The 20,321-nt window shown below is 42.5% G+C and overlaps 1 protein-coding gene across 2 annotated transcripts in view; it reads left to right on the forward strand.

The window, feature by feature from the left end:
- Positions 1-20,321, forward strand: part of LOC139747246 (translation factor GUF1, mitochondrial-like) — a 324,019-nt gene that overhangs the window by 175,279 nt on the left and 128,419 nt on the right. For both annotated transcript variants that reach the window (XM_071659309.1, XM_071659310.1), the window contains exon 5: positions 1,483-1,620. In XM_071659309.1, coding sequence (XP_071515410.1) covers positions 1,483-1,620 — 138 coding nt within the window. The remainder of the gene's footprint in view (positions 1-1,482; positions 1,621-20,321) is intronic.

Consider the following 20,321-nt stretch of genomic DNA (forward strand, 5'->3'; position numbering starts at 1 on the left):
AAAAGCAACATTTTCCCATAGATTTGTGGATCCTTAAGGATTCAGGCTTTTCATGTAGCCTCCTATTCCATCATGTGACTCACTTTAATCTTTATAGCTCCGTCTACTGCCACATCTACTTCCAGGTGTCTAAAGTAGGTACTTTGCTTCCTCCAGGTCCTTACCATTTAGATTTACATTCAAACTTTTATTTCTCATCTCCCTGCTTCAGTGAAGCTTTCATGATTACAAGGGCATTGTGCAAGTGGTTTCATCAAACCATTTTAGATATAGATAGTTATGTACCTCTCTAGGCATCTAAGTGCAAGTATGTGTGTTGAACATGTAGGTATAGTAATGGTACCACATACATGGAATTTTTTTGCCTGTGATACACTAGTTGATGAAAAAGGAGGCGTTGGAGATTGCTTACTGTGATAGCACTTTTATGTAATTTATCTCAGGGTTGTTGCAGTGACAGGCTTCTTGTATTCTTTAGAAGTGCTGCACTGTCTCATCTATTTACTTTCAGGTAGCAGTGACAGGCTTCTTGTAATGATTAGAAGTGCTGTATTGCCTCATCTATTTGCTTGTAGATAAAGATCCATTCTTATATGGGATTGTTGCTGCAACAAGAAAATTCTGGATTATAGGCTTGATAGCTGCATACTATTAGCATCTGATGATTGGGAAGAAGTGAGTATGGACTCCCGTGGTGTAGTGGTTAGCATTCCTGACTATGACGCATTCATGGGCTGCCCAGGTTGGAGCATATAGGTTTGAATCCTGGTTACAGCAGTCGGTCTACAGTCTACCCAGCTGGTCATCTTCCCTTAGGGGTTGGTTGATAAAATGGGTACCTGGCTAAGGCTAGGGTATATATAGATATAGCAGAAATGGAATGGCTTTGATTAGGGCCTCAGCTGCCCATGCCATCTCAGCTATCATAAAGAAAAGAATACTTGTGTTTCACATACTGAAAACAGGTGGTGGTATTACCGGACTCTGTCTACTCAGGGTAACATTATAAGTGAAAAGGCATCTTTAGAGAGGCTGTACCTTTGGCATTAAAGTCTCATCAGAAAAATTTTCACTGCATAGTTCATATTTTTCTGCAACTGGAAATATCACCTATCACTGCCTTAGGCAGTAGGAGCCTCTGGAAAGGGATCCTGGGTAACACTAGGACTCTTCCTTAGAATTTGGTTTAGGGGTAATTACATCAACAGCAAAACAGAATGTTTGTGAAATTTTTATGATACTTGCATTTTCCCCTCATTATACAGTTTTGTAAAGGCCATTTGAGAAGTCAGGATTGACATGCAGAAGAAGTAAGTATACAAGAGAAAGATGAGGGCTCGGTGTGTATGAAAAATAATGTGCTCGAGTCACCTTCTGTGTATTGGGAAAAAATGCATGGATAATCAACTTGCACAGTAGATAGATGGAATCATGCATGGGATTTCAGTGTACAAATGAATAAAGTACATTTGATATTTTCAGATTTCGGCTAAGTTTGGAACTAATGTAACTGATGTTATAGAAGCAATCATTAAGGATGTACCCTCTCCAGAGAAGAAATGCAAAATAAATGCTCCACTGCGTGCTTTGCTATTTGATTCATGGTTCAATAGATACAGGGTGAGTAAATCATCGTAAATTTTGTATAACTTCATCTAATGGCAAGATCTGATTGTGGGTAAGAAGATAATTACACACACACACACACACACACACACACACACAAACACAGTATTTACTAATCAAAACTTCCTGAATATCTGTCATTTTCACTTTGTAGATGTACTTCACTCATGTGCTTGTATAAAAAGTGGAAACATCCAATCCTACCTTGATCTTAAACTTTTCTATGATTGCCAAACTAGTTACCATTATGACATCCCAGTTCTGTAACATCTATAATATCTCTGTAGTGTAATTATCAACTGTTATTATTAATATTATTATCATTATTATTATTATTATTAATTATTATTATTATTATTATTATTATTATTATTATTATTATTATTATTAATATTATTATCATTATTTTTATCCCTGGGGATAGGGGAGAAAGAATACTTCCCACGTATTCCCTGCGTGTCGTAGAAGGCGACTAAAAGGGAAGGGAGCGGGGGGCTGGAAATCCTCCCCTCTCAATTTTTTTTTCTTTTTTATTTTCCAAAAGAAGGAACAGAGAAGGGGGCCTGGTGAGGATATTCCCTAAAAGGCCCAGTCCTCTGTTCTTAACACTACCTCGCTAATGCGGGAAATGGCGAATAGTATGAAAGAAAAAGATTATTATTATTATTATTATTATTATTATTATTATTATTATTATTATTATTATGTGCCTAGATTCATCGAACCATTCATTATATTATCAATTATTATTATTATTATTTATTCTTTTCTTTTCTTTCTTTCAAACTGTTCGCCATTTCCCGCGTTAGCAAGGTAGCGTTAAGAACAGAGGACTGGGCCTCTGAGGGAATATCCTCAACTCGCCCCCTTCTCTGTTCCTTCTTTTGGAAAATTAAAAAAAAACAAGAGGGGAGGATATTATTTATTCTATTTTTATTTATTGTACTTAACCGCTGTCTTCCACGTTAGTGAGGTAACACAAGGAAACAGAAGAAAGACTGGCCCAACCCACCCACATAAATATGTATGTACTTAAACACCCTCACATGCACATATACATACCTGTACATTTCAACGAATACATACATACATATACACACACAGACATATACATATATACACATGTATATATTAATACTTCCTGCTTTCATCCATTCATATTGCCACCCTGCCACATGTAGAATAGCATCCCCCCTCCACCCACCTGCAAGGTAGTGCTAGGGAAAGACACAAAAGGCCACATTCATTCACACTAAGTCTCTAGCTGTCATGTGTAATGCACTCAAGCCACAGCTCCCTTTCCATATCCAGACCCCACAAAACTTTCTTTGGTTTACCCCAGATGCTCCACATGCCCTGGTTCAAACCATTGACAGAATATCGACCCTGATATACCACATCGTTCCATTTCACTCTATTCCCTGCACGCCTTTCACCCTCCTGTATGTTCAGGCCCTGATCACTCAAAATCTTTTTCACGCCATCCTTCCACTTTCAATTTGGTCTCCCACTTCTCATTTCCTCTACCTCTGACACATATATCCTCTTTGTCAATCTTTCCTCATTCATTTTCTCCATGTGACCAAACCATTGCTACATGCCCTCTTCTCACCCACACTCTTTTTATTACAACACATCTCTTTTAGCCTTTCATTACTTAATCAAACCACCTCACACTACATATTGTCCTCAAACATCTCATATCCAACACATCCAACCTCCTCCGAACAACCCTATCTATAACCCATGGCTCACAACCATATAACATTGTTGGAACCACTATTCCTTCAAACATACCCATTTTAGCTCTTCTAGATAACGTTCTCACCTTCCACACATTCTTCAATGCTCCCAGAACCTTGGCCCCCTCCTCCACCCTGTGACTCACTTCCACTTCCATGCTTCCATCCACTGCGAAATTCACTCCCATTTATCTAAAACACTTCACTTCCTCCAGTTTTTCTTAATTCAAACTTACCTTCCAATTAACTTGTCCCTCAACCCTACTGAACCTAATAACCATGTTTTTATTCACATTTACTCTCAGCTTTCTTCTTTTGCACACTTTACCAAACTCATTCACCATTATTATTATTATTATTATTATTATTATTATTATTATTATTATTATTATTATTAAGGGTAAAGGGGAAGAGTGGTTTCGGAATGTCTGGGGAGTAAAGTCAGGGGTTAGTGAGAGGACAAGAGCAAGGGAAGGAGTAGCAATACTCCTGAAACAGGAGTTGTGGGAGTATGTGATAGAATGTAAGAAAGTAAATTCTCGATTAATATGGGTAAAACTGAAAGTTGATGGAGAGAGGTGGGTGATTATTGGTGCATATGCACCTGGGCATGAGAAGAAAGATCATGAGAGGCAAGTGTTTTGGGAGCAGCTGAATGAGTGTGTTAGTGGTTTTGATGCACGAGACCGGGTTATAGTGATGGGTGATTTGAATGCAAAGGTGAGTAATGTGGCAGTTGAGGGAATAATTGGTATACATGGGGTGTTCAGTGTTGTAAATGGAAATGGTGAAGAGCTTGTAGATTTATGTGCTGAAAAAGGACTGATGATTGGGAATACCTGGTTTAAAAAGCGAGATATACATAAGTATACTTATGTAAGTAGGAGAGATGGCCAGAGAGCGTTATTGGATTACGTGTTAATTGACAGGCGTGCGAAAGAGAGACTTTTGGATGTTAATGTGCTGAGAGGTGCAACTGGAGGGATGTCTGATCATTATCTTGTGGAGGCTAAGGTGAAGATTTGTATGGGTTTTCAGAAAAGAAGAGTGAATGTTGGGGTGAAGAGGGTGGTGAGAGTAAGTGAGCTTGGGAAGGAGACCTGTGTGAGGAAGTACCAGGAGAGACTGAATACAGAATGGAAAAAGGTGAGAACAATGGAAGTAAGGGGAGTGGGGGAGGACTGGGATGTATTTAGGGAATCAGTGATGGATTGCGCAAAAGATGCTTGTGGCATGAGAAGAGTGGGAGGTGGGTTGATTAGAAAGGGTAGTGAGTGGTGGGATGAAGAAGTAAGAGTATTAGTGAAAGAGAAGAGAGAGGCATTTGGACGATTTTTGCAGGGAAAAAATGCAATTGAATGGGAGATGTATAAAAGAAAGAGACAGGAGGTCAAGAGAAAGGTGCAAGAGGTGAAAAAAAGGGCAAATGAGAGTTGGGGTGAGAGAGTATCATTAAATTTTAGGGAGGATAAAAAGATGTTCTGGAAGGAGGTAAATAAAGTGCGTAAGACAAGGGAGCAAATGGGAACTTCAGTGAAGGGCGCAAATGGGGAGGTGAAAACAAGTAGTGGTGATGTGAGGAGATGGAGTGAGTATTTTGAAGGTTTGTTGAATGTGTTTGATGATAGAGTGGCAGATATAGGGTGTTTTGGTCGAGTGAGAGGGTTAGGGAAAATGATTTGGTAAACAGAGAAGAGGTAGTGAAAGCTTTGCGGAAGATGAAAGCCGGCAAGGCAGCAGGTTTGGATGGTATTGCAGTGGAATTTATTAAAAAAGGGGGTGACTGTATTGCTGACTGGTTGGTAAGGTTATTTAATGTATGTATGACTCATGGTGAGGTGCTTGAGGATTGGCGGAATGCGTGCATAGTGCCATTGTACAAAGGCAAAGGGGATAAGAGTGAGTGCTCAAATTACAGAGGTATAAGTTTGTTGAGTATTCCTGGTAAATTATATGGGAGGGTATTGATTGAGAGGGTGAAGGCATGTACAGAGCATCAGATTGGGGAAGAGCAGTGTGGTTTCAGAAGTGGTAGAGGATGTTTGGATCAGGTGTTTGCTTTGAAGAATGTATGTGAGAAATACTTAGAAAAGCAAATGGATTTGTATGTAGCATTTATGGATCTGGAGAAGGCATATGATAGAGTTGATAGAGATGCTCTGTGGAAGGTATTAAGAATATATGGTGTGGGAGGAAAGTTGTTAGAAGCAGTGGAAAGTTTTTATCGAGGATGTAAGGCATGTGTACGTGTAGGAAGAGAGGAAAGTGATTGGTTCTCAGTGAATGTAGGTTTGCAGCAGGGGTGTGTGATGTCTCCATGGTTGTTTAATTTGTTTATGGATGAGGTTGTTAGGGAGGTAAATGCAAGAGTTTTGGAAAGAGGGGCAAGTATGAAGTCTGTTGGGGATGAGAGAGCTTGGGAAGTGAGTCAGTTGTTGTTCGCTGATGATACAGCGCTGGTGGCTGATTCATGTGAGAAACTGCAGAAGCTGGTGACTGAGTTTGGTAAAGTGTGTGAAAGAAGAAAGTTAAGAGTAAATGTGAATAAGAGCAAGATTATTAGGTACAGTAGGGTTGAGGGTCAAGTCAATTGGGAGGTGAGTTTGAATGGAGAAAAACTGGAGGAAGTGAAGTGTTTTAGATATCTGGGAGTGGATCTGGCAGCGGATGGAACCATGGAAGCGGAAGTGGATCATAGGGTGGGGGAGGGGGCGAAAATTCTGGGGGCCTTGAAGAATGTGTGGAAGTCGAGAACATTATCTTGGAAAGCAAAAATGGGTATGTTTGAAGGAATAGTGGTTCCAACAATGTTGTATGGTTGCGAGGCGTGGGCTATGGATAGAGTTGTGCGCAGAAGGATGGATGTGCTGGAAATGAGATGTTTGAGGACAATGTGTGGTGTGAGGTGGTTTGATCGAGTGAGTAACGTAAGGGTAAGAGAGATGTGTAGAAATAAAAAGAGCGTGGTTGAGAGAGCAGAAGAGGGTGTTTTGAAGTGGTTTGGGCACATGGAGAGAATGAGTGAGGAAAGATTGACCAAGAGGATATATGTGTCGGAGGTGGAGGGAACGAGGAGAAGAGGGAGACCAAATTGGAGGTGGAAAGATGGAGTGAAAAAGATTTTGTGTGATCGGGGCCTGAACATGCAGGAGGGTGAAAGGAGGGCAAGGAATAGAGTGAATTGGATCGATGTGGTATACCGGGGTTGACATGCTGTCAGTGGATTGAATCAAGGCATGTGAAGCGTCTGGGGTAAACCATGGAAAGCTGTGTAGGTATGTATATTTGCGTGTGTGGATGTATGTATATACATGTGTATGGGGGGGGTTGGGCCATTTCTTTCGTCTGTTTCCTTGCGCTACCTCGCAAACGCGGGAGACAGCGACAAAGTATAATAAATAAATAAATAATTATTATTATTATTATTATTATTATTATTATTATTATTATTATTATTATTATTATTTTATTCATTATTTTATTTTACTTTGTCGCTGTCTCCCGCATTAGCAAGGTGGCACAAGGATACAGATGAATCAATGGCCCAACTCTCACACATACATATGTATATACATACATGTCCACACACGCAAATATACATACCTATACATCTCAACGTATACATATATATACACACACAGACATATACATATATACACATGAACATAATTCATACTGTCGGCCTTTATTCATTCCCATCGTCACCCCAGCACACATGAAATAACAACCCCCTCCACCCGCATGTGCGCGAGGTAGCGCTAGGAAAAGACAAGAAAGGCCAGATTTGTTCACACTCAGTCTCTAGCTGTCATGTATAATGCACCGAATCCACAGCTCCCTTTCCACATCCAGGCCCCACAGAACTTTCCATGGTTTACCCCAGATGCTTCACATGCCCTGGTTCAATCCATTGACAGCACGTCCACCCTGGTATACCACATTGTTCCAATTCACTCTATTCCTTGCACGCCTTTCACCCTCCTGCATGTTCAGGCCCCGATCACTCAAAATATTTTTCACTCCCTCTTTCCACCTCCAATTTGGTCTCCCACTTCTTGTTCCCTCCACCTCTGACACTTATATCCTCTTTGTCTATCTTTCCTCACTCATTCTCTCCATGTGACCAAACCATTTCAAAACACCCTCTTCTGCTCTCTCAACCACACTCTTTTTATTACCACAAATCTCTCATACCCTTACATTACTTACTCGATCAAACCACCTCACACCACATATTGTCCTCAAACATCTCATTTCCAACACATCCACCCTCCTCTGCACAACTCTATCCATAGCCCACGCCTCGCAACCATATAACATTGTTGGAACCACTATTTCTTCAAACTTACCCAATTTGCTTTCCGAGATAATGTTCTCGACTTCCACACATTCTTCAGTGCTCCAGAACTTTCGCCCCCTCCCCCACCCTATGATTCACTTCCGCTTCCATGGTTCCATCCGCTGCCAAATCCACTCCCAGATATCTAAAACGCTTCACTTCCTCCAGTTTTTCTCCATTCAAACTTACCTCCCAATTGACTTGTCCCTCAACCCTACTGTACCTAATAACCTTGCTCTTATTTACATTTACTCTCAGCTTTCTTCATTCACACTTTTTACCAAACTCATTCACCAGCTTCCGCAGTTTCTCACACGAATCAGCCACCAGTGCTGTTCTCGACTTCCACACATTCTTCAGCGCTCCCAGAACTTTCGCCCCCTCCCCCACCCTATGATTCACTTCCACTTCCATGGTTCCATCCGCTGCCAAATCCACTCCCAGATATCTAAAACACTTCACTTCCTCCAGTTTTTCTCCATTCAAACTTACCTTCCAATTGACTTGTCCCTCAACCCTACTGTACCTAATAACCTTGCTCTTATTTATGTTTACTCTCAGCTTTCTTCATTCACACTTTTTACCAAACTCATTCACCAGCTTCTGCAGTTTCTCACATGAATCAGCCACCAGTGCTGTATCATCAGCGAACAACAACTGACTCGCTTCCCTAGCTTTCTCATCCACAACAGACTGCATACTTGCCCCTCTTTCCAAAACTCTTCCATTCACCTCCTTAACAACCCCATCCATAAACAAATTAAACAACCATGGAGATATCATAAACCCCTGCCGCAAAACTACATTCACTGAAAACCAACCACTTTCCTCTCTTCCTACATGCACACATGCCTTACACCCTCGATAAAAACTTTTTACTGCTTCTAACAACTTGCCTCCCACACCATATATTCTTAATACCTTCCACAGAGCATCTCTATCAACTCTATCATATGCCTTCTCCAGATCCATAAATGCTACATACAAATCCATTTCCTTTTCTAAGTATTTCTCACATACATTCTTCAAAGCAAACACCTGATCCACACATCCTCTACCACTTCTGAAACCACACTACTCTTCTCCAATCTGATGCTCTGTACATGCCTTCACCCTCTCAATCAATATCCTCCCATATAATTTCCCAGGAATACTCAACAAACTTATACCTTTGTAATTTGAGCACTCACTTTTATCCCCTTTGCCCTTGTACAGTGGCACTATGCAAGCATTCCGCCAATCCTCAGGCACCTCACCATGAATCATACATACATTAGATAACCTTACCAACCAGTCAACAATACAGTCACCCCCTTTTTTGATAAATTCCACTCCAATACCATCCAAACCCGCTCCCTTGCCGGCTTTCATCTTCCGCAAAGCTTTTACTACCTCTTCTCTATTTACCAAATCATTTTCCCTAACCCACTCACTTTGCACACCACCTCAACCAAAACACCCTATATCTGCCACTCTATCATCAAACACATTCAACAAACCTTCAAAATACTCACTCCATCTCCTTCTCACATCACCACTACTTGTTATCACCTCCCCATTAGGCCCCTTCACTGAAGTTCCCATTTGTTCCTTTGTCTTACGCACTTTATTTACCTCCATCCAAAACATCTTTTTATTCTCCCTAAAATTTAATGATACTCTCTCACCCCAACTCTCATTTGCCCTCTTTTTCACCTCTTGCACCTTTCTCTTGACCTCCTGCCTTTCTTTTATACATCTCCCAGTCATTTGCATTATTTCCCTGCAAAAATCATCCAAATGCCTCTCTTCCCTTTCACTAATAATCTTACTTCTTCATCCCACCACTCACTACCCTTTGTAATCTGCTCACCTCCCACGCTTCTCATGCCACAAGCATCTTTTGCGCAAGCCATCACTGCTTCCCTAAATACATCCCATTCCTCCCCCGCTCCCCTTACATCATTTGTTCCCACCTTTTTCCATTCTGTACTCAGTCTCTCCTGGTACTTACTCACACAAGTCTCCTTCCCAAGCTCACTTACTCTCACCACTCTTTTCACCCCAACATTCTCTCTTTTTTTCTGAAAACCTCTACAAATCTTCACTTTCGCCTCCACAAGATAATGATCAGACATCCCTCCAGTTGCACCTCTCAGCACATTAACATCCAAAAGTCTTTCTTTCGTGCGCCTATCAATTAACACGTATTCCAATAACGCGCTCTGGCCATCTCTCCTGCTTACCTGCGTATACTTATGTATATCTCTCTTTTTAAACCAGGTATTCCCAATCATCAGTCCTTTTTCAGCACATAAATCTATAAGCTCTTCACCATTACCATTTACAACACTGAACACCCCATGTATACCAATTATTCCTTCAACTGCCACATTACTGACATTTGCATTCAAGTCACCCATCACTATAACCCAGTCACGTGCATCAAAGCTACTAACACACTCATTCAGCTGCTCCCAAAATACTTGACTCTCATGATCTTTCTTCTCATGCTCTAGTGCATATGCACCAATAATCACCCATCTCTCTCCATCCACTTTCAGTTTTACCCATATCAATCTAGAGTCTACTTTCTTATACTCTATCACATACTCCCACCACTCCTGTTTCAGGAGTAGTGCTACTCCTTCCCTTGCTCTTGTCCTCTCACTAACCCCTGACTTTACTCCCAAGACATTCCCAAACCACTCTTCCCCTTTACCCTTGAGCTTCGTTTCACTCAGAGCCAAAACATCCAGGTTTCTTTCCTCAAACATACTACGTATCTCTCCTTTTTTCTCATCTTGGTTACATCCACACACATTTAGACACCCCAATCTGAGCCTTCGAGGAAGAACCCCAATCTGAGCCTTCGAGGAGGATGAGCACTTCCCGCGTGACTCCTTCTGTTTCCCCTTTTAGAAAGTTAAAATACAAGGAGGGGAGGGTTTCCAGCCCCCGCTCCCATCCCCTTTAGTCGCCTTCTACGACACGTGAGGAATGCGTGGGAAGTATTCTTTCTCCCCTATTATACTTTGTCCCTGTCTCTCGCGTTAGCGAGGTAGCGCAAGGAAACAGACGAAAGAATTGCCCAACCCACCCATATACACATGTATATACATACACGTCCACAGACGCACATATACATACCTATACATTTCAATGAATAGATATATTTACATGCACAGACATATACATATATACACATGTACATAATTCATACTTGCTGCCTTTATTCATTCCTGTCATCACCACGCCAGACAGGAAATGACACCCCCCTCTCCCCGTACGCGCGCCAGGTAGCGCTAGGAAAAGACAACAAAGGCCACATTTGTTCACACTCAGTCTCTAGCTGTCATGTATAATGCACCGAAACCACAGCTCCCATTCCACATCAAGGCCCCACTTAACTTTCTATGGTTTACCCTAGATGCTTCACATTCCCTGGCTCAATCCATTGACAGAACATTGACCCCGGTATACCACACCGCTCCAATTCACTCTATTCCTTGCACGCCTTTCACCTTCCTGCATGTTCAGGTCCAGATCGCTTAAAATCTTTTTCACTCCATCCTTCCACCTCCAATTTGGTCTCCCACTCCTACTCATTCCTTCCACCTCTGACACATATATCCTCTTTGTCAATCTTTCCCCAATCATTCTCTCCATGTGATCAAACCATTTCAATACACCCTCATCTGCTCTCTCAGACACACTCTTTTTATTTCCTCACATCTCTCTTACCCTTTCATTACTTACTCGAAGAAACCTCCTCACACCACATATTGTCCTCAAACATCTCAAATGCCTTGCAATCATATAACATTTTTGGAACCACTGTTCCTTCAAAAATACCCTTTTTTGATGTCAATTTTCTCACATTCCACACATTCTTCAATGCTCCCAGAACCTTCATCCCCTCCCCCACCCTGTGACTCACTTCCGCTTCCATGGTTCCATCCGCTGCGAAATCCACTCCCAGATATCTAAAACACTCCTTCTTCCAGTTTTTCTCCACAAAACTTAGCTTCCAATTGACTTGTCTCTCAACCCTACTGTACCTAATAACCTTGCTCTTATTCACATTTACTCTCAGCTTTCTTCTCTCACACACTTTACCAAACTCAGTCACCAGCTTCTACAATTTCTCATCCGTATTAGCCATCATGCTGTATCATCAGCGAACAACAACTGACTCACTTCCCAAGCCCCCTCATCCACAACAGACTCCAAAACTCTTGCATTCACCTCCCTAACAACCCATCCATAAACAAAAGTAAACAACCATGGAGACATCACACACCCCTGCCGCAAACCAACACTCACTGGGAACCAATCACTTTCCTCTCTTCCTGCTCATACACATGCCTTACATCCTCGATAAAAACTTTTCACTGCTTCTAGTAACTTGCCTCCCACACCATATACTCTTCATACCTTCCACAAAGCATCTCTATCAGCTCCATCATATGCCTTCTCCAGGTCCATAAATGCTATCCCTGGAAATAGGGGAGAAAGAATATTTCCCACGCATTCCCCACATGTCATAAAAGTTAAGTAAAGGGGACGGGAGCAAGAGGCTAGAAACCCTCCCCTCCTTGTATTCTAACTTTCTAAAAGGGGAAAGAGAGGAAGGAGCCATGCGGGGAGGAGTGTTCATCCTCCTTGAAGACTCAGATTGGGGTCTCTAAATGTGTGTGGATGTAACCAAGATGAGAAAAAAGGAGAGATAGGTAGTATGTTTGAGGAAAGGAACCTGGATGTTTTGGCTCTGAGTGAAACGAAGCTCAAAGGTAAAGGGGAAGAGTGGTTTGGGAATGTTTTGGGAGTAATGTCAGGGATGGGTGAGAGGACAAGAGCAAAGGAAGGAGTAGCACTACTCTTGAAACGGGAGATGTCTGAGTATGTGATAGAGTGTAAGAAAGGAAACTCTAGATTGATATATTTAAAACTGAAAGTGGATGGAGAGGGATGGGTGATTATTTGTGCCTATGCACCTGGGCATTAGAAAGATCAAGAGAGGCAAGTGTTTTGGGAGCAACTGAGTGAGTGTGTTGGTAGTTTTGATGCACGAGACCAGGTTATAGTGATGGGTGATTTGGATGCAAAGGTGAGTAATGTGGCAGTTGAGGGAATGATTGGTGTACATGGGGTGTTCAGTGTTGTAAATGGAAATGGTGATGAGATTGTAGATTTGTGCGGTGAAAAAGGACTGGTGATTGGGAATACCTGGTTTAAAAAGAGAGATAAACATAAGTATATGTATGTTAGTAGGAGAGATGGCCAGAGAGTGTTATTGGAATACGTGTTAATTGATAGGCGCATGAAAGAGAGACTTTTGGATGTTAATGTGTTGAGAGGTAGAACTGGAGGGATGTCTGATCATTATCTTGTGGAGGCGAAAGTGAAGATTTGTAGAGGTTTTCAGAAAAGAAGAGAAAATGTTGGGGTGCAGAGAGTGGTGGGAGTAAATGAGCTTGGGAAGGAGACTTGTGTGAGGAAGTACCAGGAGAGACTGAGTGCAGAATGGAATAAGGTGAGAACAAAGGACGTAAGGGGAGTGGGAGAGGAATGGGATGTATTTAGGGAAGCAGGGATGGCTTGTGCAAAAGATGCTTGTGGCAAGAAAAGTGTGGGAGGTGAGCAGATTAGAAAGGGAAGTGAGTGGTGAGATGAAGAAGTAAGATTATTAGTGAAAGAGAAGAAAGAGGCATTTGGACAAGTTTTGTGGGGAAATATTGCAAATGAGTGGGAGATGTATTAAAGAAAGAGGCAGGAGATCAAGAGAAAGGTGCAAGCAAGGGGTGAAAAAGAGGGCAAATGAGAGTTGGGGTGAGAGAGTATCATTAAATTTTAGGGAGAATGTTGTATGGTTGCGAGGCATGGGCTATGGATAGAGTTGTGCGCAGGAGGGTGGATGTCCTGGAAATGAGATGTTTGAGGACAGTAAGTGGTGTGAGGTGGTTTGATCGAGTAAGTAATGTGAGGGTAACAGAAATGTGTGGAAATAAAAAGAGCATGGTTGAGAGAGCAGAAGAGGGTGTTTTGAAATGGTTTGGGCACATAGAGAGAATGAGTGAGGAAAGATTGACCAAGAGGATATATGTGTCAGAGGTGGAGGGAACGAGGAGAAGTGGGAGACCAAATTGGAGGTGGAAAGATGAAGTGAAAAAGATTTTGGGTGATCGGGGCCTGAACATGCAGGAGGGTGAAAGGCGTGCACGGAATAGAATGAATTGGATCGATGTGGTATACCGATGTCGACATGCTGTCAATGGATTGAATCAGGGCATGTGAAGCGTCTGGGGTAAACCATGGAAAGTTCTGTGGGGCCTGGATGTGGAAAGGGAGCTGTGGTTTCGGGCATTATTGCATGACAGCTGGAGACTGAGTGTGAGCGAATGGGGCCTTTGTTTTCTTTTCCTGGCGTTGCCTTGCGCACATTAGGGGGGAGGGGGATGTTATTCCCTGTGTGGCGGGGTGGCGATGGGGATGAGCAGGGGCAGACAGTGTGGATTGTGTGCATGTGTATATATGTGTGTGTCTGTGTGTGTATATATGTGTGTACGTTGGGATGTGTGGGTGTGTATATTTGTGTGTGTGGACGTGTGTGTGTGTGTGCATGTGTGTGGGGGTGGGTTGGGCCATTTCTTTCGTCTGTTTCCTTGCTCTACCTCGCAGGCGTGGGAGACAGCGACAATGCAAAATAAAAAAAGATAAATAGAAAGACGTTGTGGAAGGAGATAAATAAAGTGCGTAAGACAAGAGAACAAATGGGAACATTGGTGAAGGGGCCTAATGGGGAGGTGATAACAAGTAATGGTGATGTGAGAAGGAGATGGAGTGAGTATTTTGAAGGTTTGTTGAATGTGTTGGATGATAGAGTGGCAGATATAGGGTGTTTTGGTCGAGGAGGTGTGCGAAGTGAGAGGGTCAGAGAGAATGGTTTGGTAAACAGAGAAGAGGCAGTGAAATCTTTGCGGAAGATGAAAGCCGGCAAGCCGGCGGTTGTGGATGGTATTGCAGTGGAATTTATTAAAAAAGGGGGTGATTGTGTTGTTGACTGGTTGGTGAGGATATTCATTGTATGTATGGCTCATGGTGAAGTAACTGAGGATATGCGGAATGCATGCATAGTGCCATTGTTCAAAGGCAAAGGGGATAAAGGTGAGTGTTGAAATTACAGAGGTATAAGTTTGTTGAGTATTCCTGGGAAATTATATGGGAGGGTATTGATTGAGAGGGTGTAAGCATGTACAGAGCATCAGATTGGGGAAGAGCAGTGTGGTTTCAGAAGTGGTAGAGGATGTGTGCATCAGGTGTTTGCTTTGGTGAATGTGTATGAGAAATACTTAGAAAAACGAATGGATTTGTATGTAGCATTATTACTATCATTTTTATTATTTTTTCTTTTTTTTTTTTTTCTTTGCTTTGTCGCTGTCTCCCGCATTTGCGAGGTAGCGCAAGGAAACAGACGAAAGAAATGGCCCAACCCACCCCCATACACATGTATATACATATGTCCACACACGCAAATATACATACCTACACAACTTTCCATGGTTTACCCCAGACGCTTCACATGCCTTGATTCAATCCACTGACAGCACGTCAACCACGGTATACCGCATCGCTCCAATTCACTCTATTCCTTGCCCTCCTTTCACCCTCCTGCATGTTCAGGCCCCAATCACACAAAATCTTTTTCACTCCATCCTTCCACCTCCAATTTGGTCTCCCTCTTCTCCTCGTTCCCTACACCTCCGACACATATATCCTCTTGGTCAATCTTTCCTCACTCATTCTCTCCGTGTGCCCAAACCATTTCAAAACACCCTCTTCTGCTCTCTCAACCACGCTCTTTTTATTTCCACACATCTCCCTTACCCTTACGTTACTTACTTGATCAAACCACCTCACACCACACATTGTCCTCAAACATCTCATTTCCAGCACATCCATCCTCCTGCGCACAACTCTATCCATAGCCCACGCCTCGCAGCCATACAACATTGTTGGAACCACTATTCCTTCAAACATACCCATTTTTGCTTTCCGAGATAATGTTCTCGACTTCCACACATTCTTCAAGGCTCCCAGAATTTTCGCCCCCTCCCCCACCCTATGATCCACTTCCGCTTCCATGGTTCCATCCGCTGCCAGATCTACTCCCAGATATCTAAAACACTTCACTTCCTCCAGTTTTTCTCCATTCAAACTCACCTCCCAATTGACTTGACCCTCAACCCTACTGTACCTAATAACCTTGCTCTTATTCACATTTACTCTTAACTTTCTTCTTCCACACACTTTACCAAACTCAGTCACCAGCTTCTGCAGTTTCTCACGTGAATCAGCCACCAGCGCTGTATCATCAGCGAACAACAACTGACTCACTTCCCAAGCTCTCTCATCCCCAACAGACTTCATACTTGCCCCTCTTTCCAAAACTCTTGCATTCACCTCCCTAACAACCCCATCCATAAACAAATTAAACAACCATGGAGACATCACACACCCCTGCCGCAAACCTACATTCACTGAGAACCAATCACTTTCCTCTCTTCCTACACGTACACATGCCTTACATCCTCGATAAAAACTTGTCACTGCTTGTAACAACTTGCCTCCCACACCATATATTCTTAATACCTTCCACAGAGCATCTCTATCAACTCTATCATATGCCTTCTCCAGATCCATAAATGCTACATACAAATCCATTTGCTTTTCTAAGTATTTCTCACATACATTCTTCAAAGCAAACACCTGATCCACACATCCTCTACCACTTCTGAAACCACACTGCTCTTCTCCAATCTGATGCTCTGTACATGCCTTCACCCTCTCAATCAATACCCTCCCATATAATTTACCAGGAATACTCAACAAACTTTTACCTCTGTAATTTGAGCACTCACTCTTATCCCCTTTGCCTTTGTACAATGGCACTATGCAAGCATTCTGCCAATCCTCAGGCACCTCACCATGAGTCATACATACATTAAATACCCTTACCAACCAGTCAACAATACAGTCACCCCCTTTTTTAATAAATTCCACTGCAATACCATCCAAACCTGATGCCTTGCCAGCTTTCATCTTCCGCAAAGCTTTTACTACCTCTTCTCTGTTTACCAAATCATTTTCCCTAACCCTCTCACTTTGCACACCACCTCGACCAAAACACCCTACATCTGCCACTCTATCATCAAACACATTCAACAAACCTTCAAAATACTCACTCCATCTCCTTCTCACATCACCACTACTTGTTATCACCTCCCCATTTGCGCCCTTCACTGAAGTTCCCATTTGCTCCCTTGTCTTACGCACTTTATTTACCTCCTTCCAGAACATCTTTTTATTCTCCCTAAAATTTAATGATACTCTCTCACCCCAACTCTCATTTGCCCTTTTTTTCACCTCTTGCACCTTTCTCTTGACCTCCTGTCTCTTTCTTTTATACATCTCCCACTCAATTGCATTTTTTCCCTAAAAAAATCATCCAAATGCCTCTCTCTTCTCTTTCACTAATACTCTTACTTCTTCATCCCACCACTCACTACCCTTTCTAATCAACCCACCTCCCACTCTTCTCATGCCACAAGCATCTTTTGCGCAATCCATCACTGATTCCCTAAATACATCCCATTCCTCCCCCACTCCCCTTATTTCCATTGTTCTCACCTTTTTCCATTCTGTACTCAGTCTCTCCTGGTACTTCCTCACACAAGTCTCCTTCCCAAGCTCACTTACTCTCACCACCCTCTTCACCCAAACATTCACTCTTCTTTTCTGAAAACCCATACAAATCTTCACCTTAGCCTCCACAAGATAATGATCAGACATCCCTCCAGTTGCACCTCTCAGCACATTAACATCCAAAAGTCTCTCTTTCGCGCGCCTGTCAATTAACACGTAATCCAATAATGCTCTCTGGCCATCTCTCCTACTTATATAAGTATACTTATGTATATCTCGCTTTTTAAACCAGGTATTCCCAATCACCAGTCCTTTTTCAGCACATAAATCTACAAGCTCTTCACCATTTCCATTTACAACACTGAACCCCCCATGTATACCAATTATTTCCTCAACTGCCACATTACTCACCTTTGCATTCAAATCACCCATCACTATAACCCGGTCTCGTGCATCAAAACCACTAACACACTCATTCAGCTGCTCCCAAAACACTTGCCTCTCATGATCTTTCTTCTCATGCCCAGGTGCATATGCACCAATAATCAGCCATCTCTCTACATCAACTTTCAGTTTTACCCATATTAATCGAGAATTTACTTTCTTACATTCTATCACATACTCCCACAACTCCTGTTTCAGGAGTACTGCTACTCCTTCCCTTGCTCTTGTCCTCTCACTAACCCCTGACTTTACTCCCAAGACATTCCCAAACCACTCTTCCCCTTTACCCTTGAGCTTCGTTTCACTCAGAGCCAAAACATCCAGGTTCCTTTCCTCAAACATACTACCTATCTCTCCTTTTTTCACATCTTGGTTACATCCACACACATTTAGGCACCCCAATCTGAGCCTTCGAGGAGGATGAGCACTCCCCGCTTGACTCCTTCTTCTGTTTCCCATTTTAGAAAGTTAAAAGAAATACAAGGAGGGTAGGATTTCTGGCCCCCTGCTCCCGTCCCCTCTAGTCGCAGTATATTTAGCCACTGTCTCCCATGTTAGCAAGGTAGTGCAAGGAAACAGACAAAAGAATGGCCCAACCCACCCACATACACATGTATATACATACACGTCCACACACGCACATATACATACTTATACATTTCAGTGTATACATATATATACATACACAGACATATACATATATACGCATGTACGTAATTCATACTTGCTGCCTTTATTAATTCCCATTGCCACTGTGCCACACGAAATGACAACCCCCTCCCCCTGCATGCATGTGAGTTAGCGCTAGGAAAAGACAACAAAGGCCACATTCGTTCACACTTAGTCTCTAGCTGTCATGTATAAGGGACCAAAACCACAGCTCCCTTTCCACATCCAGGCCCCACAGAACTTTCCATGGTTTACCCCAGCCGCTTCACATGCCTTGGATTCAATCCATGACAGCACGTCAACCCCGTATACGATTGCTTCCAATTCACTCTATTCCTTGCCTCCTTTACACCCTCCTGCATGTTCAGGCCCCAATCACACAAAATCTTTTTCACTCCATCCTTTCCACTCCAATTTGGTCTCCCTCTTCTTCGTTCCCTCACCTCCTGATACATATATCCTCTTGTCAATCTTTCCTCACTCATTCTCTCCATGTGCACCAAACCATTTCAAAACACCCTCCTCTGCTCTCTCAACCACACTCTTTTTTATTCCACACATCTCTCTTACCCTTACGTTACTTACTTGATCAAACCACCTCACACCACACATTGTCCTCAAACATCTCATTTCCAGCACATCCATCCTCCTGCGCACAACTCTATCCATAGCCCACGCCTCGCAGCCATACAACATTGTTGGAACCACTATTCCTTCAAACATACCCATTTTTGCTTTCCGAGATAATGTTCTCGACTTCCACACATTCTTCAAGGCTCCCAGAATTTTCGCCCCCTCCCCCACCCTATGATCCACTTCCGCTTCCATGGTTCCATCCGCTGCCAGATCTACTCCCAGATATCTAAAACACTTCACTTCCTCCAGTTTTTCTCCATTCAAACTCACCTCCCAATTGACTTGACCCTCAACCCTACTGTACCTAATAACCTTGCTCTTATTCACATTTACTCTTAACTTTCTTCTTCCACACACTTTACCAAACTCAGTCACCAGCTTCTGCAGTTTCTCACGTGAATCAGCCACCAGCGCTGTATCATCAGCGAACAACAACTGACTCACTTCCCAAGCTCTCTCATCCCCAACAGACTTCATACTTGCCCCTCTTTCCAAAACTCTTGCATTCACCTCCCTAACAACCCCATCCATAAACAAATTAAACAACCATGGAGACATCACACACCCCTGCCGCAAACCTACATTCACTGAGAACCAATCACTTTCCTCTCTTCCTACACGTACACATGCCTTACATCCTCGATAAAAACTTTTCACTGCTTGTAACAACTTGCCTCCCACACCATATATTCTTAATACCTTCCACAGAGCATCTCTATCAACTCTATCATATGCCTTCTCCAGATCCATAAATGCTACATACAAATCCATTTGCTTTTCTAAGTATTTCTCACATACATTCTTCAAAGCAAACACCTGATCCACACATCCTCTACCACTTCTGAAACCACACTGCTCTTCCCCAATCTGATGCTCTGTACATGCCTTCACCCTCTCAATCAATACCCTCCCATATAATTTACCAGGAATACTCAACAAACTTTTACCTCTGTAATTTGAGCACTCACTCTTATCCCCTTTGCCTTTGTACAATGGCACTATGCAAGCATTCCGCCAATCCTCAGGCACCTCACCATGAGTCATACATACATTAAATACCCTTACCAACCAGTCAACAATACAGTCACCCCCTTTTTTAATAAATTCCACTGCAATACCATCCAAACCTGCTGCCTTGCCAGCTTTCATCTTCTGCAAAGCTTTTACTACCTCTTCTCTGT

Source organism: Panulirus ornatus, chromosome 68 (assembly GCF_036320965.1).
Source record: "Panulirus ornatus isolate Po-2019 chromosome 68, ASM3632096v1, whole genome shotgun sequence".
NCBI classification, from domain to species: domain Eukaryota; kingdom Metazoa; phylum Arthropoda; class Malacostraca; order Decapoda; family Palinuridae; genus Panulirus; species Panulirus ornatus.